General features: G+C 42.1%; 2 protein-coding genes across 6 annotated transcripts in view; one reads left to right on the plus strand and one right to left on the minus strand.

Annotated features, from left to right (window-relative positions):
* The window catches only part of MEP1A (meprin A subunit alpha), a 28,070-nt gene extending 22,804 nt beyond the window's left edge, over positions 1 to 5,266 (plus strand). Inside the window, exons 12-16 of the mRNA XM_085574437.1 lie at positions 538 to 753; positions 1,638 to 2,096; positions 3,386 to 3,556; positions 4,085 to 4,292; positions 4,659 to 5,266. Coding sequence (XP_085430563.1) covers positions 538 to 753; positions 1,638 to 2,096; positions 3,386 to 3,556; positions 4,085 to 4,292; positions 4,659 to 4,806 — 1,202 coding nt within the window. The 3' untranslated portion in view covers positions 4,807 to 5,266. The remainder of the gene's footprint in view (positions 1 to 537; positions 754 to 1,637; positions 2,097 to 3,385; positions 3,557 to 4,084; positions 4,293 to 4,658) is intronic.
* Positions 5,267 to 5,637: 371 nt separating this feature from the next.
* The window catches only part of ADGRF5 (adhesion G protein-coupled receptor F5), a 46,625-nt gene continuing 30,494 nt past the window's right edge, over positions 5,638 to 21,768 (minus strand). For all 5 annotated transcript variants that reach the window (XM_021529759.3, XM_021529758.3, XM_085574434.1 and 2 more), the window contains 13 exons: positions 21,343 to 21,549; positions 19,226 to 19,459; positions 17,734 to 17,898; positions 17,378 to 17,596; positions 16,903 to 17,121; positions 15,516 to 15,668; positions 14,108 to 14,304; positions 13,350 to 13,529; positions 10,533 to 11,900; positions 9,538 to 9,579; positions 9,380 to 9,439; positions 7,454 to 7,538; positions 5,638 to 6,629 (listed from right to left, as the gene is read on the minus strand). In XM_021529759.3, the coding sequence (XP_021385434.3) occupies positions 6,550 to 6,629; positions 7,454 to 7,538; positions 9,380 to 9,439; positions 9,538 to 9,579; positions 10,533 to 11,900; positions 13,350 to 13,529; positions 14,108 to 14,304; positions 15,516 to 15,668; positions 16,903 to 17,121; positions 17,378 to 17,596; positions 17,734 to 17,898; positions 19,226 to 19,459; positions 21,343 to 21,549 (3,209 nt within the window). In that variant the 3' untranslated portion in view covers positions 5,638 to 6,549. The remainder of the gene's footprint in view (positions 6,630 to 7,453; positions 7,539 to 9,379; positions 9,440 to 9,537; positions 9,580 to 10,532; positions 11,901 to 13,349; positions 13,530 to 14,107; positions 14,305 to 15,515; positions 15,669 to 16,902; positions 17,122 to 17,377; positions 17,597 to 17,733; positions 17,899 to 19,225; positions 19,460 to 21,342; positions 21,550 to 21,768) is intronic.

A 21,768-nucleotide genomic window follows, 5' to 3' on the forward strand; every position in this document is an offset into this window, starting at 1 on the left:
TATGGTGAGTCACTGAATTTTGAAGTGTTTGGGCAAGCTGTAAAAAAAGACCTTCTTCTGTTCAAGATCAGGACAATGCTTTGTGTTCAACCCCTGTTTATTATCTTTATTACTGCTAAGAAATTATCCTACTCTTTACAAGGTAATATAGCACATGACTTCTAAGATCTCATTTTTAGATTATCTTCAGTATAAATCAAGTAAAAAAAAATGTATCTACTAGTTGCTTGTGGTCAACACTGAATTCTCTGCCTCATATATCTCTGACATTCCTGAGGAATCCAAATTCCAATTAGACCAACAAATACAAAACTGACATGAGCTGACAGCAGTGGGTTCCATATGTATGCTGAACTACTACTTCTATTCTTATCCCAGTCTGTCTTGGATGATTGTCACATGTAATTTCCTTTATTGTTCATGTTAAGTACTACTCTTCTGTTTACTAAAAGAGTGCAGATGAAATGATGAATTTACACCATGCAGCTTTGCAGGAACTGTGTAAACAGGCAGTGACAGACTACCCTTTCTTCCCAGATGCTGGCTACTTCATGTACTTCAACACCAACTCTGGCCAGGCAGATGAGGTGGCAATCCTAGAGTCCCGAATCCTTTATCCAAAGAGAACTCAGCAGTGCCTCCAGTTCTTCTATAGGACCACAGGAAGCCCTTCTGACAAGCTGATCATCTGGCTTAAAGAGGATGATGGCACTGGGAACATTCGTAAGATGAGGAAAATTCAAACCTTTCAAGGTAATTCTGAAAATAAAATGAATATTTGAGTAGAGAGGAGGAGGCGTTGTCTTACTTTGCCCATGAACTCAGAAGACTGGCTCAGAAACCAAAAGATTTTCCTGAAGTTACCAGAATATCTTGCAATACAGCTAAGAATTTTGGTATTACATGATCACATTTAGCAGAGAAACTGTGGGTTGTAATTATGTAATTTTGGTGCTTCACAACAGAAGTCACAACATTCCTAATATTATTTTGCACGCAGTGATTGAGAGGGACCCCAGGCCATGCTGGAGACCAGCTGACTGTGTCTCCACTGGCTGCTATATGATCTAAGAGTGGGCTGCTCAGGTGTAAAATACCTGTGCTCCTCTACTGTCAATAAGAACCCCAGACTGATTTTTAGATAGTTGGAAATACAAAAGCATATGCAGTTTTGGAAATGTGAGCTGGATTCCCACTTTGGGTGATTTGCTAAATAGGACAAACTCAGCCACTGCAGCTCCATATGATTTATGTTGTCAAAACACAAGACCTGCCTACATCAGGCTGCAACAGTTTGCAGTGAAGGATAAATACATGAAAAAGTGTCAGGAACACACTGGGTCATTGGTTCCCATCCTCTTGTTTAATCTTTGCCCTTAGGCTGTTGTCCTTTGTACTGGAGGCTGTCATTCCCTAACATGCGAAGAATTCCTTGTACAACATGTCCAAAGCATTTAGATGTCAAAACAATGTGGATGTAGTATAGTCACAATATCAGCTTAAGATCTCTGGCCTTCAGGACTCTGTGAGGGGTCCAGTTGTCTAAAAGTGCAGCTGGGATGGATGGCTAGGGGCAAGTTGCTTCATAATATCACTAATCCCACTGATGGCAATGTTTTTCTTCCCTTTTACCAAAGCGGACAGTGACTCCAACTGGAAAATTGCCCACGTAACCCTCAACGCTCAGAAGAAGTTCCGTTACCTCTTCCAAGGACTGAAGGGCAACCCCAGCTCTTCATCAGGTGGGATTGCCATTGATGATGTGACTCTGACAGAGACCCCCTGTCCCATGGCTGTGTGGGTCATTCGCAACTTCAGCAAAATCCTTGAGAACTCATCCATCAGCATTGTTGAAAGCCCCCGGTTTTACAGCCCTGAGGGTTATGGGTTTGGCATCAGCGTGTTTCCCAACTACCAAAACAGCAGCTACGCTCGTGTTGCCTTCCACCTGTGCAGTGGGGAGAACGATGCAGTTCTGGAGTGGCCGGCTCTGAACCGCCAGGTCACACTCACAGTGCTGGACCAGGACCCCGACGTCCTGAAAAGGATGTCCTCGAGCAAAAGCTTCACCACAAGCAAGGACCATGTTAACTCAGGTAAGCAGTGCCTGCCTGTAGACAAGGACAGCCAAGGACTCTGAATAAGAGGACTGAGTGTAGGACTCGGAGCTGAGAAACTTTGGCCATATTTCCTAATTTGGGACATTTTTCTGTGCACATCTTCCCTGTGTGTGACTCAGAATTCCCGCCCTGTGGAAGACTGTATAACAATCAAACTGTTCAGGGCTTGACTCTAAAGATAGGTTTTTCCCAAGAGCTGGCAATTCCCATTCTACCTGTGGTTTGTCCATAGGTGACATATCACCACAGGCTGATGGAATGCCAGCGGGGTGCAGTATTCTGTCACTAAACAGTAATTTAAGTTAAAGCTGCATTTTGGAGGATCAGACAACTTCAACACGCTAGTGAACCTAAGTTTACATGGTCTGAATACAGAACATTCACCCTTTCTCATGGATGTGTTAATTCAGAATTGTTCAACCTGGAGAATGGAAGGCTGAACAATGAGGGGAACTTTATTGTGGCCTTCTAGTACCTGAAGGGAGCCTGCAAGAAAAAAGAGACTATTTACAAAAGCACAGAGTGCCAGGACAAAAGGGAATTGTCTTCAAATTGAAAGCAGATTTAGATTGGATATTAGGAAGAAGTTCTTTACTGTGAGGATGGTGGGGCACTGCAACAGGCTGATGAAAAAGTTGTGGATGCCCCATCCCTGTAAGGATTCAAGGCCAGGCTGGATGGGGCGTGGAGCAGTTTCAGTGGAGGGTGTCCCTGCCCATGGCAGGGGGTTGGAACAAAATGATCTTTTAGGTACCTTCCAATTCAAACTTTTCTATGATTCTATGATAAAAATAAGAATAATAGGACAAAACTCAGTTTGGTACAGAAAAAAATAATACACATGAATCTCCATCCCTTTCTACTTTTTTCTAGTGGAATTTAAGTACATACTTTTTCAGTAGGAGCTTTTAAACCTGAAATATGAATATGTTTAAACAATCATAGTAATGACAAAAATTCTAAACCATAGGTACCTACAAACTGGTCCAGGAGTGTCCTTAGTCTGTCCAGTTTCTGTTTGTTTAGTTCTCAGTGAAAGAGGAATTGTGGAATTTCAATGGCATCACATAGACTAAGAATCCTCATGCAGACCTAACCTGAAGTTCACCTGGCACCTTTAGTTTGTCAGTCCTCTGGGTTTTGTTTAGGAATTTCAGGCCTGAACTTGCTTTTATATATAAATCCCCTTTAACACAGTAATGCAGGAAAAAGTCATGTAATACTTTGATCTGCACAACTTTGTTGCTCTCATTTTCTCTTTGCAGATAGTGGAAGTATAACATGGGATAAACCATCAATTGCTGGAAGGTTTGATGAGTCGTGCAATTGCAACAGAAGTGTAAGCCGGGGGTGGAATAACTTCATATCTCACAGCCAGCTGAGACGGAGAAGCTTCCTGAAAAATGATGACCTTATTATTTTTGCAGAATTTAATGGTAAAAACCCCTTTCCTGATTTCCTTAGAAAATAGGTGATTCTTTCAATTTTCATATGTTCAAATAACTCTTAACATCTGTCTCCAAGATCTCTTCTAATGGGGAGCAACTTTAAAAAGCATTTCTGTGTCCTAGTGTCAAGTGGGTGAGATTGACTAAAGTGATTGTGAGTTAAGAGGGATCTAAATGGCAGTGGGCCTTGAAATGTGAACTTCTTGGACACCTTTAAGCACCCTGACCAGTAGCTATGTCCATTTCTAAGCACCAAACATACTGAAGGCCATTTGTTCATTTCCAAATAGAACAGCCTCATAGAACATCACAGATTTGCCTAACTAGTTTCTGCAATTTCACTATTATTTTTATCTTGTGCTTTAAATACACAGAACTTGTGGTGGTACAGCAAGAGCTCTGTAAAGGGAAAATGGACAAGGAGCACCCTCTGGTCCAGAAAGCACCCTGTGAGCCCCTGATGTAAGGTATGCTACATACAGCATCATTCAGTGATTTTTTCTCCTTTTCTTAAAGATATAATTCACCTCAATAACACTGAAGTTCCTGTGGAACATGTGCAATCTGCCCTCACAGAAGGCCTCGTTCTTGAAAGGCAGAAGAGAGAAGCCCAGGACGTGGAGCCCGTCCAAGACCAGCTGCCTTATCTGCCAGACCCGTGTGACCCGAGCCCTTGTCAGAACGATGGAGTCTGTGTGAATGTGAAAGGAAAAGCAAGCTGCAGGTACCACAGACCTCCTCCCTCCTTGCCCTGCCTTTCTTCTGCCCGTGATGCAGCTAAAAAGTATTCAGAGCTACAGACCTCAGAGGTCTAAACCATCATGTCTTCAAGGAATAGTAGAAACTAAATACTTTACCACAGTTGCTGGTTCCTACCAGCAGCCAGGAGGGCAGGTTTCTTTGCATAAAGCAGAGAAGCCCCATTCTGTGGTGCTTCCAGGGTGTGGGAATAGCCTCCTGACAAGGTAGGAATGTTGTGACGTGAGCCCCTCCAATGGGAACTGCTCATCTGGGAAAGCGAAGGTGAGGACTTTGGGGTGAGGGCATGACAAGGCTCCTGGTCCACAGAATCTGTGTTTTGTTATCCCAGGTGCCCATCAGGACGAGCCTTCTTCTTCACTGGAGAGAGATGTCAGTCAAGGCATGTCCATGGGAACATCCTGGGAATGCTGATGGGTGGAATTGCTGGAACCATTGTCTTAACTATCATCCTCATTTCCATGATGGCTAGAAGATAAAGAACTGCAGAGGGCACAAATTATAACCTGGTTCATAAGACACCCATTTTCAGTGAAAAATGATGAATGTAACTTGGAGAAAACCAATCCTCATATGCATTAAAAGCTCTGCCAACAGCTTGGCATCAATCTGTCTTTTTTTTTTTTTGGGGAAGTGGCAGTTAAAGTGTGTAATGTAGAGCTGCTGCCTGATGAAAATTCATACACTCCTTTTCTTGTGTGTATTTTGAAAGTTTTGTTTCTTCATCCCATGGCAAGCAGAAGTGTTGAGAGCCTATTCATTTACTCCCAGCCAAGGTTCAAACTTAGATTAAATAGTTGGCTGAACCTCTCAAAACACTGTTAAAAATCACACCAAAACACCTGTATTAAGATTCTGGAAATGTTCCTACAAAAATTGCTTAAGAATGCTAAAGGGTACAGATACTTATGTAGGTCACTACATCATCCCTCACCTTCCCTGGAGTACTTACACTAATTAGTTATTACACAGAATTCATAAAGTATTGCCCATACCACCTTGTCCATACCAAGCCATCACAAATGCTTCTCACTGTATAGAATAGCTTCCCATCCCGATTCACCCCAAAGCTCCAGGAACAGCTTCACCACTGGCAAACACAGGCCTGGTTCCCTGACAATCAAACAGAACTGAACCATCTGTCTGCAGTATTTGATATTGACCTCAAATCTAAATCTTCATGATTCTACCACATTGTACATTAAATTTTGAAACATTTGTGTGCATTATAAATGCTTTTCAGGTTCTTCTCAAGACAGGAGTCCTGCCTTTAAAGGTGTACAGTCTTGAAATAAATGGTTCCACAAATGTAGTATTAGAGCAATAATTTATAAAACCATTCATCCTGCCTGGCACATGATGATTTATATTCACTATAGAGCTTTTTCTCTGAGTCCTTCAAGTGTGTTCCTCCTCTGAGAGAAGTCCCAAACATACAGACTTTACACAAGGCACTCCTTGCATTCTTAACATTACTAACATTACTTTGCATTAAATAAATGCAGTCCCCTCTGTGGCAGAGGGCAGCAACTATCTCTGTCTTACCACATTACATATCAAAGGAAAAAAAAATATTGTTAAGGGCATAAAGCTTCCTTTTCTTCAAAAAATTGCCACATGGAGCTTTCAGTCTTTCCATCTGAAAGAAGACCATGTAGGAATCATCACGGTCTTCATTTTATGTGAGTCAAAAGTGAAGATCTGAAATGGGCCTTCTCAGTTGGAAATTTTTAGTTCCAGAAAGTCTTAAATAGAAAGTGGAAACCACTATGGCCTTTCCAGACTCTAATACAAGGGCAGGAGAGAAGCCGTGAGGTATTTGTGTATCTGCATAGGCCTTTGGGGTCATTTGGAGAGTTCATTGGGGAAATACCAAATCCACTGGACAATAACTGTGTGAAGCACTGCAGTTCATCTCTCAGTACTGCATAGTGCTAAGCACCCACTTTAGGGCTGACAATTCTTCACTCCCAATGTCCTTTCTTGCACATGAAGGCTTCAAATCCTTGTTATCTCTTCTGGGGTTGGCAAACCTTGTGAAATTCCACGTCTCTCAGCTTCCCTGCCTTACACATTAACCAGAAATGATAATTCCAGAAGAATTCACCAAGGCACAATTTAGTCAAAATGAAGCAGTCCACTCCCTGGTGACTCCCAGGTACTTTTTGTGTGTGTCTTGGAAGAGTCCTTTCAGAGTTACATGATTTAGCATTGGCAGTGCTTCAGTTAAGCAGGGAATATGCCTTGGAAGTATTTTCAGTGGAAGAGGTGGATGGGTCTGAAGAAGATACTCTGTATTTGCCTGCAAAACAAAGCACAGGGGTTAGACAAGGACGGAGAGCCTGGGACGTTGTCACTGCAAAGTAAGGACAGTGGCAGCTGTGCTGATGGCCAAGGTGGCTCTGCCTTGCCCTGCAGCCCTGGCACTACCTGGATTACAGCAATACCACAGAACTCACCGTATTTGGTGACACAGCCAGGATGTGTCAGCTTGAATTGCCAACCATGTCACAGGGCAATGATTTTCTCACACAAATGGAGGCACTTAGTGCTTCTCCTGGAGCACAGGGACACATCCAGAACACAGCACATCCACAGGCTCCTGCAATGAACTCCAGCTCCCTCCCTCTTATGGCCACAAGGCTCTAAGCTAAGACCCAAGTGTCATTGTTCTCTGAACAATGTGTGAATACAAAAACTGGACATTTAGAAATTAAATGTTATTTCCAGTAATGCTTTTTGCAAGATGAAGCCATAACTAAAATGGTGATGTCGACAAAATGACAGCCAGAGAACATTGAAGAAGTGCAGTTCCAAAGTGGTGAAGAGTACATGAATAATGGATGAACTGTGCTGTGATCTCATTGAGCTCAAAACAAAGCTCACTTAGTGAGGTTTAGAATTGGTAAAACATCCAATAATTGTTTTAGAGATGGATAATTTCGCTGCTAGCATTATGCTACAATTGACTTGTTACAGTTGCTTTGCATTAGAAGGTTAAAAACCATCTATGGATACATGGAGAGACAAATAGATGAATGGATATCAGGACAGACAGACCCTGAGAGCAAGAATGAATGCCAAATCCTGTTTGTGCTTCAGTAAGGGAGATCTATTGTCACATACCTGTTTTCCCACATAAGTTGTTAAAGGTTCTTGAAAATGGGTAGCTCATAGCAAGCATTGGTGTCACCAGGATCAGGGAGGATGACTGAAAGAGAGAAAATTGCTTTTTGTGAAATGAAGTTTTTTGTAGCCCCATTTTAGGGAGGAAAAAAGAAGGTTCCAACAAACTGTTTCAGTAGTGTGAACAAAAAATCCACAGGAGGTAAAGCAAGATGTTTGTGAGGTATCAAGTTCACACATTTACATGTTTATGGTGGTGATGGAGGAGATCGACTTTAAAAGAAACTACAAGACACAAACTGCTTATCTCTAACTCTTGGCTGGGGGGGACGGCTCAGGCTCCAGAGTCTGTCCTAACAGGCAGTATGGAATCCTGTTCTCTTATCTCTGCCAGTATGGCCATTAAGGTAGCCACAAAAGCTAAGATTTATGTGACAGCCAAAAGCCTGAGATAATCCGAGGCAAATTTAATTTGACACGCTAGAGGGCATTGGAACACAACTCTCTGCAGTCCAGATATGAAGGAAGGAAGGAACGTTTTGCTGCTAAAATGAAGTGGTTTTTTTTTTGGTTCTGGAGTGGTTTGAGAATTTAATGGGATTCCTCCAAGGATGTACTAAAAAATGAGATGAAAAGCACATATTTTCTTTTCGGTCCTTCTTCATTATTTAGTTGTACTTTGGTGGGGGAAATTAGGCAGTGTTGTGTATTGTCACCTATATCATAAGGTGTTAGAGAAAGAAGGTAAACAAATAACATATAAAATGCTTAATCAAAGACTTTGATAATGCTTTATTTGCTCATTCTCAGACCTCTACAGGCTGGAGGAATGGAATCACAGAAATCTTAGGAAGTTCATCAAAGGGAAGTTCAAAGTCCTCCTGTTCCTGGGGAGGAACAAACTCAATGCCAGGACATACTCAGAGCTGTCTGATTAGGACAGACTAAAGATAGAGCCAGACTTTTCTCCTTGGTGCCCAGTGGAAGGACGAGAGGCTTTGAGAACAAATAGAAATACAGGAAATCCCACTTAAGATGAAACTGTTGCATGATGAGGGTGGCCAAACACAGGAAAAGGCTGCACATAGAGCTTGTGGTGTCTCCATCCTTGGAGCTACTCAAACCCAACTGGATACAGCTCTGAGCTCTAGCTGACCATGCTCTGATAGGAGTGTTCTGCAAGATGATCCCTGAGGGTACTTTCCAATTCCAGCAATTCCTGCAGTAATTGGAGTGATTTGATCCAATGCTGCTCTTCTGAACTGACAGTTCAACCTAAATGGGCTCCTTAATTTCTTTGAGCCTGTGTTTTCATCTTCTTAATTATCCTTGCTTTTAAGTTGGCTTCCTAGTTCTTTCATAATACCTGTACAGTCTCTTCTGAATAAACCCTGTTCAGATAATAATATAAAATCAAGCTTTATTGTCATATAAGGGTGATGCCAGCACCATTGGCAGCTCAGGAAGAGGGTGGGGTGGGTGTTGGAACTAGATGATCTTGAAGGCCTCTTTCAGCCCACAACCTTTTAAGTTTCTTATACATCCTGTCATTTTTATTAAGGTGTTCTAATGCAGAAGTGTAAGTTGAAATGATAATTCCCGAAGAAGTCCCCCTTGCATTTCTCTCAGTTTGGGAATAAATACTAGTATCAAAAAAAAAAAAAATTCTGTTTTCTAACTAAAAGTTTCAGTTACATTTTGTAATTTATTTCTTGTGGAATTTAAAGCAAATATCCACTAACTGCTTTCTCATTTTTTACCAATTATAGTGAAAATTATGAACTTTTAAAAAGGGGTATAATCATATTTATGTTGTTAGTGTCCTCTCTGATTTGTTCAAAAAAATAATCCAGAATTTAAAGTGCAGTAGACAATGTTAGACTACTCAGCAGTAACTGAAAGACATTTTTAGGTCAATAGTCTAACCTTTGATTGCTGTGAACTCCATTTGGATGATGAATTCCTCTTCAACAGGGCTTCTTGTATCTATTTGTTAAAAAAATTAGTCAATCAGTAAATACAGGAATTCTGTTCAAATTTCAACAGCATTTTGATATAATGTAAGAAATAGTTGGAATCCTTACCTTCTTATCCCAGAGAGTCCCAAACACCAAAATGAATAATCCCTAGGAGACAGATAATTACATGCATTTTGATGACACCAATCTTTAATTGCAATATATAATAAGTATCTCCAACATTGTTCATGATACTGTTTAAACTTTGAACTCTTTGACAAGAGGGCATTTTACTAACTGCATATGACATAGTGGGCTGCTCATTTGGCAGTTCCCTAGGCCTGGTCTATTTAAATTCTGTGTTGATCTGGTCTACAAACTGACACAGATAGTTTGGTAGCACTAAATGTATTTGGAAGAGGGAATGTATGTGTATGGAGGACATGTCCTACCTATGCTCTCCTGGCAAACTAGTAGGTTCCAAGAAAAAGGCCAGTGAGTTTGGTTTGAAGAAAACAGTTTTGATGCCATTCTTAACAATGGTGAATCTTAAGAATAATCTTCAAAAAGAGAATAGACATAACTATATTGTCCTTAAGAAATCTCCTTGTATTGGGACCCTACTGGCCACCTAAATGTGTCACAAAAGTCATACTGACTGAAAACTCTTAATTGTGTATTTTTGTCAGTCCTTCTCTTTATCATTAGTACTTCTCAGCTGAACTTCGTGACTTTCTTTTGGCTTATACTGGAACCCACAAAAGCATAACAGGATGCCTCCAGCTGCACTATAAATGGAAATAAGGATGCTCAAGTTTGCCCACCTGAACATAACAGGGCTGTTTTCCTGGTCTTCAGCAGTGAAGCTGATCCCAAAACTACTGGCAAAGTAGGGAGTTATCTTTAGGTCATCTTTATCTATACATCACATCTGCTAAGGCAGCTGAGAATATGAAATAGTGCTGAATGGAATGGCTTTCCCAAAGAACCCTTTTGGAATAAGGACGTGTTATGAAAATTTAAGCTTTTCCCTGGTGTTCTTATGCCCTGCCAAGCACGGCACTGCAATAATGTCTCTATGTTAAATCATAATAGAGGAAACAAAAATGCATGCAACTCACCTGCAAAGCATTGAACAGACTGAAGAGGATGTGGAAAGCTTGATGACTGTTTTTGATGATGGTGGCAAGGCCAAAACCCCAGGTGAGGCCTAACAGTGGTGTCAGGATGGCCACACTTTTGCCAATCTGAAGCAGAGATTTTCTCTCCTGCCCGCTTGACCTATCCCCAATAGTTGGCCTCAGTATTTTTATTATAACAACAGCGGCAATGAACAAGTTTGTGGCCACAATGATCAAGGCAGGTATGACAAAGGCCAGGAGAGCTTTGCTGTCCTTCCAGTTGAGCCAGCAGACATTCTTTCTGGTGTAACTGTTCTTTGGCAGTGTGACAGCGATGGTGGTGACTGCAATGACAAAGGGGCACACATATCCCAGGCAGAATGCCACCGCCTTCTGTGTAGTCTTACTCGTGTTGTGTAAGATGAACACCAGTCTGTAGAAAAGGATAAGGCCCAGGCTCAGCATCCAGAAAAAGACACACAGGTAGAAAAAATGGATGAAGAAGGTGGCCATGATACAGATGTCTCTGCTCGTCTGCTGGTTTTGATCAGTGATGGAGGCAGTGACAATGAACCAAACGTCAGCAATCAGCAGGGATGTAGCAATGTTGACAATACAGACATGGCGCATGTAGGAGGTTGTGTTGTTGGTCACATACTTCCAGACCAGGGATTCAATTATGATGCAGACCACCAAGCTCGCAATTGAAATGCCCAGGCCAATGTAGGAAATATAATTTTCAATTATTGGCTCAGAGGATCTATCAGGTGACATCAGGATGGAGAATGATGTCAAGTGACTGCAGGAGCAAATGACATAATCTCCTAACTCTGTGGGTGTGCAGCCATGATTATCCCAGTCCCCCCTGTGATTGTTGAGTGTGAAGTTCCAAAAGACACACTTGGGCATCTTTAGAGACAAGTCTTTCTTTGCAAAAGTCATATTAACATCAAACTTCTGACTTCTGTTGCTGCTCAAAGTTGTTGTTATCAATAAACCATTTACATATTCAAATGTTTTCTGGGGCAAAATATGTCCAAGTCTTGAGTACATCACACTGACAATGGTTGAATTTTGGGTGAGAGTCTGGATTTCAGTTTCACTAATGAGCACATTAACTGTGAGGTTTTTTGTACTGCGGAAGTTCTTGTTATAATCTGTGTTATTTTCCTTGACAACTATTCCTTGGAGCTGAACGGTGTTTGCAGAGATAGAAGGAATGGTGTTATTAAGTGGTTGGAGGCGCAAGGAAAATTTTTCTACTGACTGTAGTAACAAAGAACTTTGTTTTGTCTTCTCATTATTCAGGTCTTCCCAAGCTTCTGTTGTGGAATCGTTAACAATTAAGTCCACTGTGGATAAGAAATTCTGGAACAACAACAGAATAATGCAGTTACTGAAATCCCACACAATTAATTGTTGTTTCTGATGGTAATTTATGTGTGGTCCTAGAAATGCCTTTTGAAAAAGCCCAGCATTTTCTTATTTTGCTCAGTCTATGTCAAGTCTTCAGTTGTTAACCCTCTGCATACTCTGTTTCCAAGTTAAGGTTTCCAAAAGCAGAGCTGTGTGACTATTTTTTAATCTATTATTTGGCATTTTGGCATTATTTAGCATTTTGGGCATCTCCATCATTCTTTCCTTTCTTTCTCAGTGTTCGTGCTGTCTTTGATTTCTTGGTGTCTCATGCAGGGCTCTCTGTCTACAAACTATCAAACCTTTTTGCACTTTTTTGTTCAGAAGAGCAGTGCTTTTCCTCTGGACCTCATAATCAAGGTTCCCAATTATTTCTAAGGTTTCTTTTGTTATTCATTTGTTGTTAAATCCAATTTATTTTCCTTGCTTGATCATGGTTCCTGGAATTTACTCTCCCTATTCCTATTTCAACCTTTTTTCTATTCCTGCTTCTACTCATGGAATCACAGAATCACAGAAGATTTTAAAGATCATCCAGTCCAACCTCCCTTCCAGGTGGCAGGGATATCCAGCTTCATCTTGGACTCTTCCAGGATTTGGAGAATCCACAACTTCTCTGGTAAATCTATTCCAGTGCTTTACTGCCCTCACAGTAAACAATTTATTCCTAATACATAATCCAAACCTGCCCTCTTTCAATTTAAACCATTGTTCTTTGTTCTGTCACTACAGGCCTTGATAAAAAGCCTTTTTATAAATTCCCTTTAAGTATTGAAAAGCTGCAATAAGTTATTCCCTGAGCCTTCTCTTCTCTAGGCTGGACAACCCCAACTCTCTCAGCCTGTCCTCATAGCAGACCTGCTCCAGCCCTCTGACCTTTTCTGTGACCCTCCTTTGGACCTATTCCAGCATGCCCACATCCTTCTTGCCCTGAGGACCCCAGAGGTGGATGCAGTAATCCAAGTGGGATCTCACCAGAGCAGAGGGACAGAATCACCTCCCTGTCAAGGAGTGCTGGTCATACTCCTTGTTAAGCAGCCCAGAACATGTTTGGGTTTCTGGGCTGCAAGAGCACGTTGGTGGCTCATGTCCAATTTTTTATCCATCATCCCTTGTCCTTTCCTGTCTTAGAATGTTGGAGATGTCCATCTGTTCCTAAAATATTTCTAGTTGCTAAGCTTACAGCAGCTTCTCTTTCATGCATAGACTCCTTGTCCTCATAATTTTGAGTTTTCATAAACTTCTCTGTATCTTTGCTGTCACTTCATTTCATTCCCTGAACACTTTCCTAATTTTGATCCTAAGCAAGTGTGAAACTTCTTCAGGGAGAACATCATCCCCTCTGACAAAAGGGGCCAAAGGGCTTGGTAGGTGTAGATAAGACATAAAATAAAACCTTACCTGCATAGTGGGCTCCTCTGCCTCAACTGGGATAGAGGAGACCATATCCAGGATGGTAACAATTGCACCTAGGTTTGCTGAAGAATTGTTTATTGTGGTTAGCTCCTTTTTTGTCTGTTCCTGAAGCTGTGCAAGGTAGGAAGGTAGTTGAGCTTTTGCTTCAGGGCTGCTGACCAAGGACTGGAACAGAAGATAACAGCACATCACATATGAAATCCTCTAACCTGGCTTAGAGAAAGGTGACTCTGGATGGTTTGTGGGTGGGACGAGCACTGTGGGATGATGCCAAGGCTGAAAACCAAGTCCTGGCACGCATTGTGAAGTGCAGTGGCCAAGGGTATGGGCACTATAAGAAGGGCCTGGGGATGAGGCTGGGCAGTGGCCCGGAGTTGTTCCTATGGCCTCACTGTTGGTGTGCTCTGTGACATGCTCTGGGCTTGTCCCTGAGCACAGCTCAGGGAATGCTCCAGGCCAGGAGCTGCTCCTTATGGATGCCATGGACAAGGTCACCTTGCCTGGGAGCAGAGCATTCATGTGTATGGACATTTTCCATGCAGTGCCTCAGGCCCTCTGTGTCCTGGGAGGGGCCTTGGCTCTTTTGCTGGCTGCTGTAAATATAGCCAAACATTCTTCATTCTTTCTTTTGAAAGAAATTTTTAAATGCTTCATATATTTTAGATTATGATAAGCAAAAATCATGCAGCCAACATTTTTGCTCTTTCTCCCCGCCCCAACCTCCACAAAGCCATGAGTGTTACCTCAGCACTGTTCAGCAGGTCGTTTATCGGTCCAGACAGGCAATCATTCCTTAAAACCTTCCATGAGCTGTTGATGCACTGGTAAGTTATATTGCCTCGAGTGAAACCTTTCGGATCTTTGACATCACAGCATGGCTTTATTAATATGGCCCCTTCTGTTCCAATGCCCAAGCTGTCCGAGCAGGAAATTTTCTTACCTGTACAGAGAGCAGACAGATAGAAAATTAGCAGGGAGATGAATGAATTTCCCCCACAAAACTTGTGATCTGTTCAAAGATCTTTAAATTAGGATTTCAGCTTACTGTCTTCATTAATTATGATCTTTCAGGGTGTATATGTCTCACATTCCTAATTTTTATGAATCAGGAAATTAAGAAAGAAATCTAATAAAGCTCCAATTTTTGAGTACTGAATCAAATCAACAAACCAACACCCAAAGACTTAGATTTATCTGTTAGACTGCAAGGTTAGACAGAGCTGGAGTGGGATTATATTGACCATTAAGTGAGCAATAATTCATAGAAAATTTATTCTGTTAAGGTACTCAGTACTGCTGTAGAACTAACAGGAAATTCATTAAGACCTTGACAGTGAGGCTTCAACACCTTTTTGATGAAACGTGGGTGTTGCTAATTGTCTTTGATTGGCTTAGTCATATCAGTAAGTATCTGCTGATTAAAGTGATTAAAGTAATTAAAGTGTCTGCATATTTATTGCCTAAGAGAGCGAAATCTGGCAGATACAGTGATTCAACTGTAGGTACCACTGCTGCAGAAAAAAGAAAATTTCTGCATCAGGGGGGATGTGCAACATTTCTTCCTTTCCAATTTAGAATAAAAGAGCTCCAATATCCAAACTCTTGTCAGAACTAAACATCAAAGCTGGATTTAGCAATGCTGAATTCTAATTACCAAACGTTCCCTGCAGAGCTGACTGGAAGCTGCCCTGGTCTCTGCAGCACCTCACAGAGGTTGCCCTTCTTGTGTTCAAAGTGGAAATGCCCTCCCACAGGCTGTCCGCCTGAGCCTGATGAGGCACCACAGTCTTTGATCCTTGCTGAATTGTTGGAGCAAGCTGGGAGCTGCATGACCACAATTCAACACAGGGGATGAAGCTTGATGGTGCAGCCTGCAGCAGTGACTAATCTGTCACTGCTTTGGAACATGCTGGGTCCATTCTCAAATACAGCAAACACATCTTGTCCTTTTTTTTCTTTTTTTTTAATTAGATCAAAACTGGTATTTTCCTCTATGCGTAAAAATTTCCCACCAGAAAAGGAGACAAAAGTTCTTGGATAACAAAAAGTGTTTCTGTTAGATGTCACTGGTGATGAATTTGTGGCATGTGATTTAACAAAGATATTGTAATGTCCTATATAACAAATATAAACAGTAACTTTTTTCCTTACCAGGTATCAAGTGCAGTCTTATTTGTTCACTGTCAACTCCCTGTCCGATGCGGTTGATAAATCTGCAATATGCCACAATCTCTTTCTCTTTGTCACATTCTTTTTCTGTGTAATTGTATATGTAGCAAAACAAATTGTCTTTTTTCTTGCTCTCTGTATGGATAGATGAAGACAGGTAACACAGATTTGGGGTCAGACAACTAAAACCAGCAGAAAGCATTGGCAAAACTTCATTTTCTGTGTGTACTAGGAAAAAAACCAACTTTCCTTTGTGAAAAAGCTCCTTCTCTGTATGCTGATCTCTATGTCTTACTCCCTTTGTAATAAACCTGGCAGCTGCTGCATGATCAATACTTTCTCATTTACTGCTGTGTGAGCAAATTCTCCCCAAACCCCCTTCACTGTACAGTAACCAAAATTTGCTTTGAATATAATTTTTGAGAATACTCTTTCTGCCTTTACCACAGGTGTTTCATTTAGGCTGGGCTAGTATTTGGCTGCTCTTATATGGTTTTTTGGAATTCAGGATCTGTGCCACTCTCCCACAGCTTTTCAGAATGCCTGTGCCCGAGGGTGAGTCTCCAGCTGCAGTCTTTTCCAACCACATCCTTGCCTTTTTCTTAGCTACTGAAAGTCTCCTCAGCCTCCACTTGCTTTACTCCTCAGCCTGTTGTTTTTGCATTCCTGCATGCTTGCTGAGTTATTTTTGGTAGATAGCATTTGCTTTTTCTTTTTTTCAAATTAACAGTTTTGTAACTCACTTGAAAATATGTATTTTTTTACTATATAAAAAACAACTCACTTGAAAACTTATAGTATCTAAAAACATGTCAGAGAAATTGAAGAATTGTTTTAAATTTGAAGACTTAGAAGTGTAGGCTTTTGTATTGCTAAAGATGTGCCTCCTGTATCCTAGAAGAAAATGGAGTAGTTTTTTGAATTGTATTCTTAATGGGTTACTCGACATTCTTCATTAATTAGTAAATTTTCTTAAGTAATGTTTTCTCAGTGTTCATTTTAAAAAGTGTCAGAATGGAAGAAAAAAGCAAATAAAAGGAGTTCAGCAATTTCCAATCTGAAGAAGGGTCAGGATGCTCACTTCTCCCTGCCTGGCAAGTCAAACCAAACATTGAATTTACCTATTAGGTATTTATCACTATAGCAGTGACTTCAGTTCAGTATTAATCCCAGACATGTTCCCCAGGCATGCTCAACATCCTAAAAAAAAGTCAATTTCCCTTTTTTTGCACCCTCAGAAGTGCTCTTGTCATGAAAGAAGTATGTATGACTTGTTTACACAGACCTAAGTTAAAAAAAAAAAAAAAACCAGAGACTGGGCTGTGACACAGAGTGAAACTGATGATTCTGCAAGTTTATTGTGTCTTACCAACTTGAAATTCATTTTGTTGAACCAAAAATGTAACGCTGTAGTCTCTCACGGTCTTTGCACTTATGCAGCACTCGAGGGCATGTGGCACTTGGCAGTGTATCGATGTTGCAATGGGGTCTATCAGGATGTTCTGCTTCAGGGGCAAGGAAATCACCTCAATGGTAATGTTGGCAGAACTGTCCAGGCTTTTCTGGGAGAATGTGCAGATGTAGGTGCCTAAAAGAAGTGATACAAAACCATGTTTCAGTCAAGAGAAGTGCTCCTCAGCTTTTGCGTGGTCATGAATGCTGAACAAACAGTGCTGTTGGCAACACCAAGTCTTGCTGTCCTCCAACACTTAAAATTTTAACTCAAAGGGCTTTTTATTTATTGTGGCCAGGCTGCACAGTGATTTGCAGGGCTAGGGACGCTGTAAATGATCTGGTACAGAGGTTTCATTGCCTTTGCAGCCAATGAGACCATATTTACTCACCTCTCCAGGCCTGTGAGGCAGACTTCACTGTGAGCACAGACACGGCTGGTATTTTGCTATTTTTGATGCACATATCACAGTCCACTGTTTTTGTGTCATTTCCAGACTGGATTTTCCAACTGATGCTGTCATAATTGCTCACATCACTTTTGCATGTTACATTGAACTCATATCCCTCTGAAACTGTTGAGTTTGTGCTTGAAGATACTGTTATGTGGGCTGAGACAACACAGGACAAAAGTCACATTAGTGAGAGTTACTTTTAATCATTTTCTTACAAATTCTGTGTAAGAATTTGTATTAATGCATCTATGCATTACAGAGCTGTTGTGCTGTCACAGGTGCCTGCCCCTCACCTTTCCGCAGGTACGTGACTCTGATGCTTTGAGCACGCCTGGCTCCGTGCCCCGTCTCCATCTCACACGTGTATGTGGTCACTGCACCTGACTTATCAGGGGGGCACAGTGACTCGTTGATGTTGAGCTGGTATTCAGTGCAGTTTCCACTCAAGATGGATACTCCTATGGAGAAATAGGCATTGTTTGAAGGGCTACGGATGTCCAAAAATACCTCTGGACAGCACAAGCAATTACTCCAGCCATGGAAACCCCTGTGGGTTTGTATGTAATTGGCATCATGGCACTTTTAACTTGTCATTGCTAAAGTTCATTCACATCTTTTACCTGGCAACACTCACAGAGTGGCAGCATTCAGCCCTTTGCTGAGATTCCTCCTGCCAAAACCAGTCAGAACGCAACCACACTGCTTGGAAATCTCAGGGTCAACCAAAATGAAGAGTATTCTGGTTAAGCCTAATCCTATTTGTGATATTTAGGATGAGTAAAGGTAAGTAAACACTGCAGATTTTAATGTCTAATTTTGAAATAAAAATATGGAGGTACTTGACAGTCATTCAACTTAAAATCTGAAGAGTGCTGGTTTAGCTGTGAGCACTAAAGCTGTCCCACGCTGCAGCTGACAGCGCAGGTGACATGAGAGCAGAGTTCCTGGGGAAAAGCCTGGCCACAGGGAATCAGGGGTAAAACAGCCCATTGCAGTGGGCCAGGATCCCCTCTCCCTGCAAGCACTGCTGCACTCTGGTAACTGTCCTCTGAGAAAGTGACTGTGTGCATGAGCTTTGAAGATTTTATCTCAGCTTGCTGTCCTGCTTTCTGCAAAGTCTCATTTGTGGCTGGTAGTTAACAATAAACAGTTACTGCACGGTCATAAAATATTAAGAGGGGCAATAGACCATTTAGGGTGATGATTCATAGACATTAATAAGCATTTCAGTTCATGTTGCTTTGTAGCTCTTTGTAGCACATTTACTTGGTGCCTTGTTAACTCTTTATATTGGAAGGCCTTACGGGATGCCTCTGACTCAACTGGTTTGTGAAATATCACAGCTCCAGGTGGAAAGGCAAACAGTGCTCATAGTTATCTGTATTGAAGCTGTTTCACAGTGCAGCACTTGTACCTCACGACTGCCAAATCTCAGTGTGTGGTACATGAAAGATCTTTGCACCCCAGGGGTGTTTCCAGAGATAGCAGTACAGAGTGAGGCACTCATCCTTGCTCTCAAAATTAGAACATGCAGAAATAAACTTTCTGTGTTGCTGGTCCAGGCAGCTGTTTCCATCCATCCAGGTTTAACGCATCAATATATGGAGATGCCTGAAACCCCACTGGCACCTGCACAACACATACAGAGTCTGTCCTTCCTCCTGCCACTTACACCTTTGGAGCATACCCTGCATTCATCCTAGGATTTCAGGCAGCTGCTTAGGAGGAGACCTTTGAGCAGTGAGCAAACCTAGCACGTGAAAGACAACCTTTTGTTAATCTTACCTGTAATGTTGATTGTTCCATTTACTTTCCAGGAAACCTTAAGCGATGTCAAGTGTCTGTCAATGCAACAGGACAGCCGAAGACCCTTTGCCTGCACTTCAGGACTGTTGCATGTGACATCGATGTCCTCAAAGTTTGGAGTGACATGTAGTGGAAAGACAGATATTGTTTCTGTGGCATTGTGTATCTCTGTGTGATACAGACTGTTCATTACTAACACGCAACTGTAGGAACCTGTAAAGCATAAACAACAGTTTTTGCTCAGTTTGCCTCTCTTTTGGAATTAGGAACTACTTCCACATCTGCTTCTCACATGTCCCTGCTCTGCAGTTTGCTGATCAATATCCACCCTCAGGTCACCTGCAAGAATGCTTTCTGCAGACCCCTGGTGCCAAATGTATCTAGATTAGGATTCACTGTTGATGGGTACTTGAGATCAGTATTCTTGGACCAAAATACTTCAAATCAGGCTGAGTAGGTGCTATTGGGTTGCTGGTGTATATTGGCCGTAATCCTTCTGGCAGCATGGTAAAAAGATTCCTACAGAGAATAGGTGACAGAGGGGTGCCCAGGGTGGACTCCACCAGAATTGCTTTGGAGTGGAGGCTCTTAAGCTGCTCAGAAGGCACAGCCAAACAGAGCAGAGTATTTATCACAGAATCACAGAATATGCTGAGTTGGAACAGACTGATCAGGATCATTGAGCCTAACTCTTTGCCCTGCACGGGACACTCCAAGAGTGACATCATGTACCTGGGAGCATTGTTCAAACACTTCTTGAACTCTCAGGCTTGGTGCTGTTACCACTGCCCTTGGGAGCCTGTTCCAGTGCTCAGCCGCCCTCTGGGTGAAAAACTTTTCTCAGTTATCCAAAACATCCCCTGACTCAGCTTCATGCCACCTCCTTGAGTGCTGTCCCTGCTCACCAGGGAGAACAGATCTGTACCTGCCCCTCTGTTTCCCCTCATGAGGAAGTGGAAGACCACAATGAGGTCTCCCCTCCATCTCCTCAAGACTGAACAGACCAAGTGACCTCAGCTCCTTCTCATACAGCTTCCCCTTCAGGCCCTTCAGCATCCTTGCGGCCTCCTTTGGACTCTCTCCAATAGCTTGATGACTTTTTTGTATTTTGGTGCCCAAAACTGTCCCCAAGGACTTGAAGTGAGGCCTCCCCAACCCAGAGCAGAGCAGGACAATCCCCTGCCTTGCCTGGCTGGCAGTGCTGTGCCTGGTGCTCCCTCAGGACACGGCTGTGGCTGTCTCTCCTGGCTGCCAGGGCACTGCTGACTCACATTCAGCTTGCCACCAACCAGGACCCCCAGGTCCCTTTCTCTTTAGCAGCCCCTCTCTCAGGCAGGAGTCCCCTGGACGCAGCCAGGCTTGGTTTTGAGATTGGCAATCAGAGATCCATGTTTCCCCCATATTTTAAGTATGTGGCTTTCCCTTCCCCAGTGGGATAGCCAGATGAGCAGACCACTTACATAGGAGTGGAAACACCAAGATTCAGTGCATCCTCAGTCCAAAGAATTTTAGAGCCACTATTTCTACCTCGCATTTGTGTGCCCAAATACCTGGTCACAGGCTACCCTTTTTGAAGTTGAACGTAAAATTCATGGTCCAAAGACATGAACTGAGTGGAAAATTGAGCACACACTTTGATAATACGTAATAATTCCCCTGATAGATCCGCCCAGAAAGATGCCACCAGTTTACCTATTTCTGGTTTTCAAAAATCCCTAAACATGCCAAACTGTAACTCTGAGCTCTGATTTAGTTAGGTCATGTGTGTGCAGGGGGGAGGGCACTAAGGACAAATTCAACCACAGTCTCCAGTCACCACACCAAAAGGGTGGAAAGGCCTCACAGCCATGCAGACACCACCATCTCCCCTGGTACGATAATGAAGCCTGGCACTTAGAACACCCAGTCACATACAATCACTTCAGTCAGTTCACATCTTACTGGCAATGCCAGTCAATACATAGATCATTAATGAAAATAATAAAATTATGAGGGGCAATGTAATTTTCACATTTCCATTGCATTCATCTTTGCTTTTTATAGAACTAGCCACAATAAAGATTTACATCTCCTGTTTTAACAATGGAAAATCATACCAGAATCCTTTGTGGTAACGTTGGTAATTTTAAGAATTGATCTTCTGGATGCTAAAACTGTCTCTATTGAGTACCGGGAGCCGGCTGAGATGGTCTGGCCAAAGTGATACCAGGTCACGTTGGCAAATGTTGAATTTATCTCACAGGTCAGTCTTACTGTGTCCCCTTCAAAAATGTTTGAGGGTTTCACGGTGAAGTTTGTCTGATCTGGGAAGACAGAGATCAACATTCTACATTATTCTCACTTCAGCTCACATCCTTATGGTGTCTTTCATCTTATAGGGGGTCCCAGGGGGTGCTTCACATCAGCTGCAGGGTACCACCTCTGATACAGGCCATGGGATTTGCCCTCAACATATTCTTTTAGTATCTTTCTCAGCTAAAAATTCCAGAAGGTTTTATGCAGAGTTAGAAATATTTTTATCA

The sequence above is a fragment of the Lonchura striata genome, chromosome 3 (genome assembly GCF_050655825.1).
Source record: "Lonchura striata isolate lonStrDom1 chromosome 3, ASM5065582v1, whole genome shotgun sequence".
In the NCBI taxonomy this organism is placed as follows: Eukaryota; Metazoa; Chordata; class Aves; order Passeriformes; family Estrildidae; genus Lonchura; species Lonchura striata.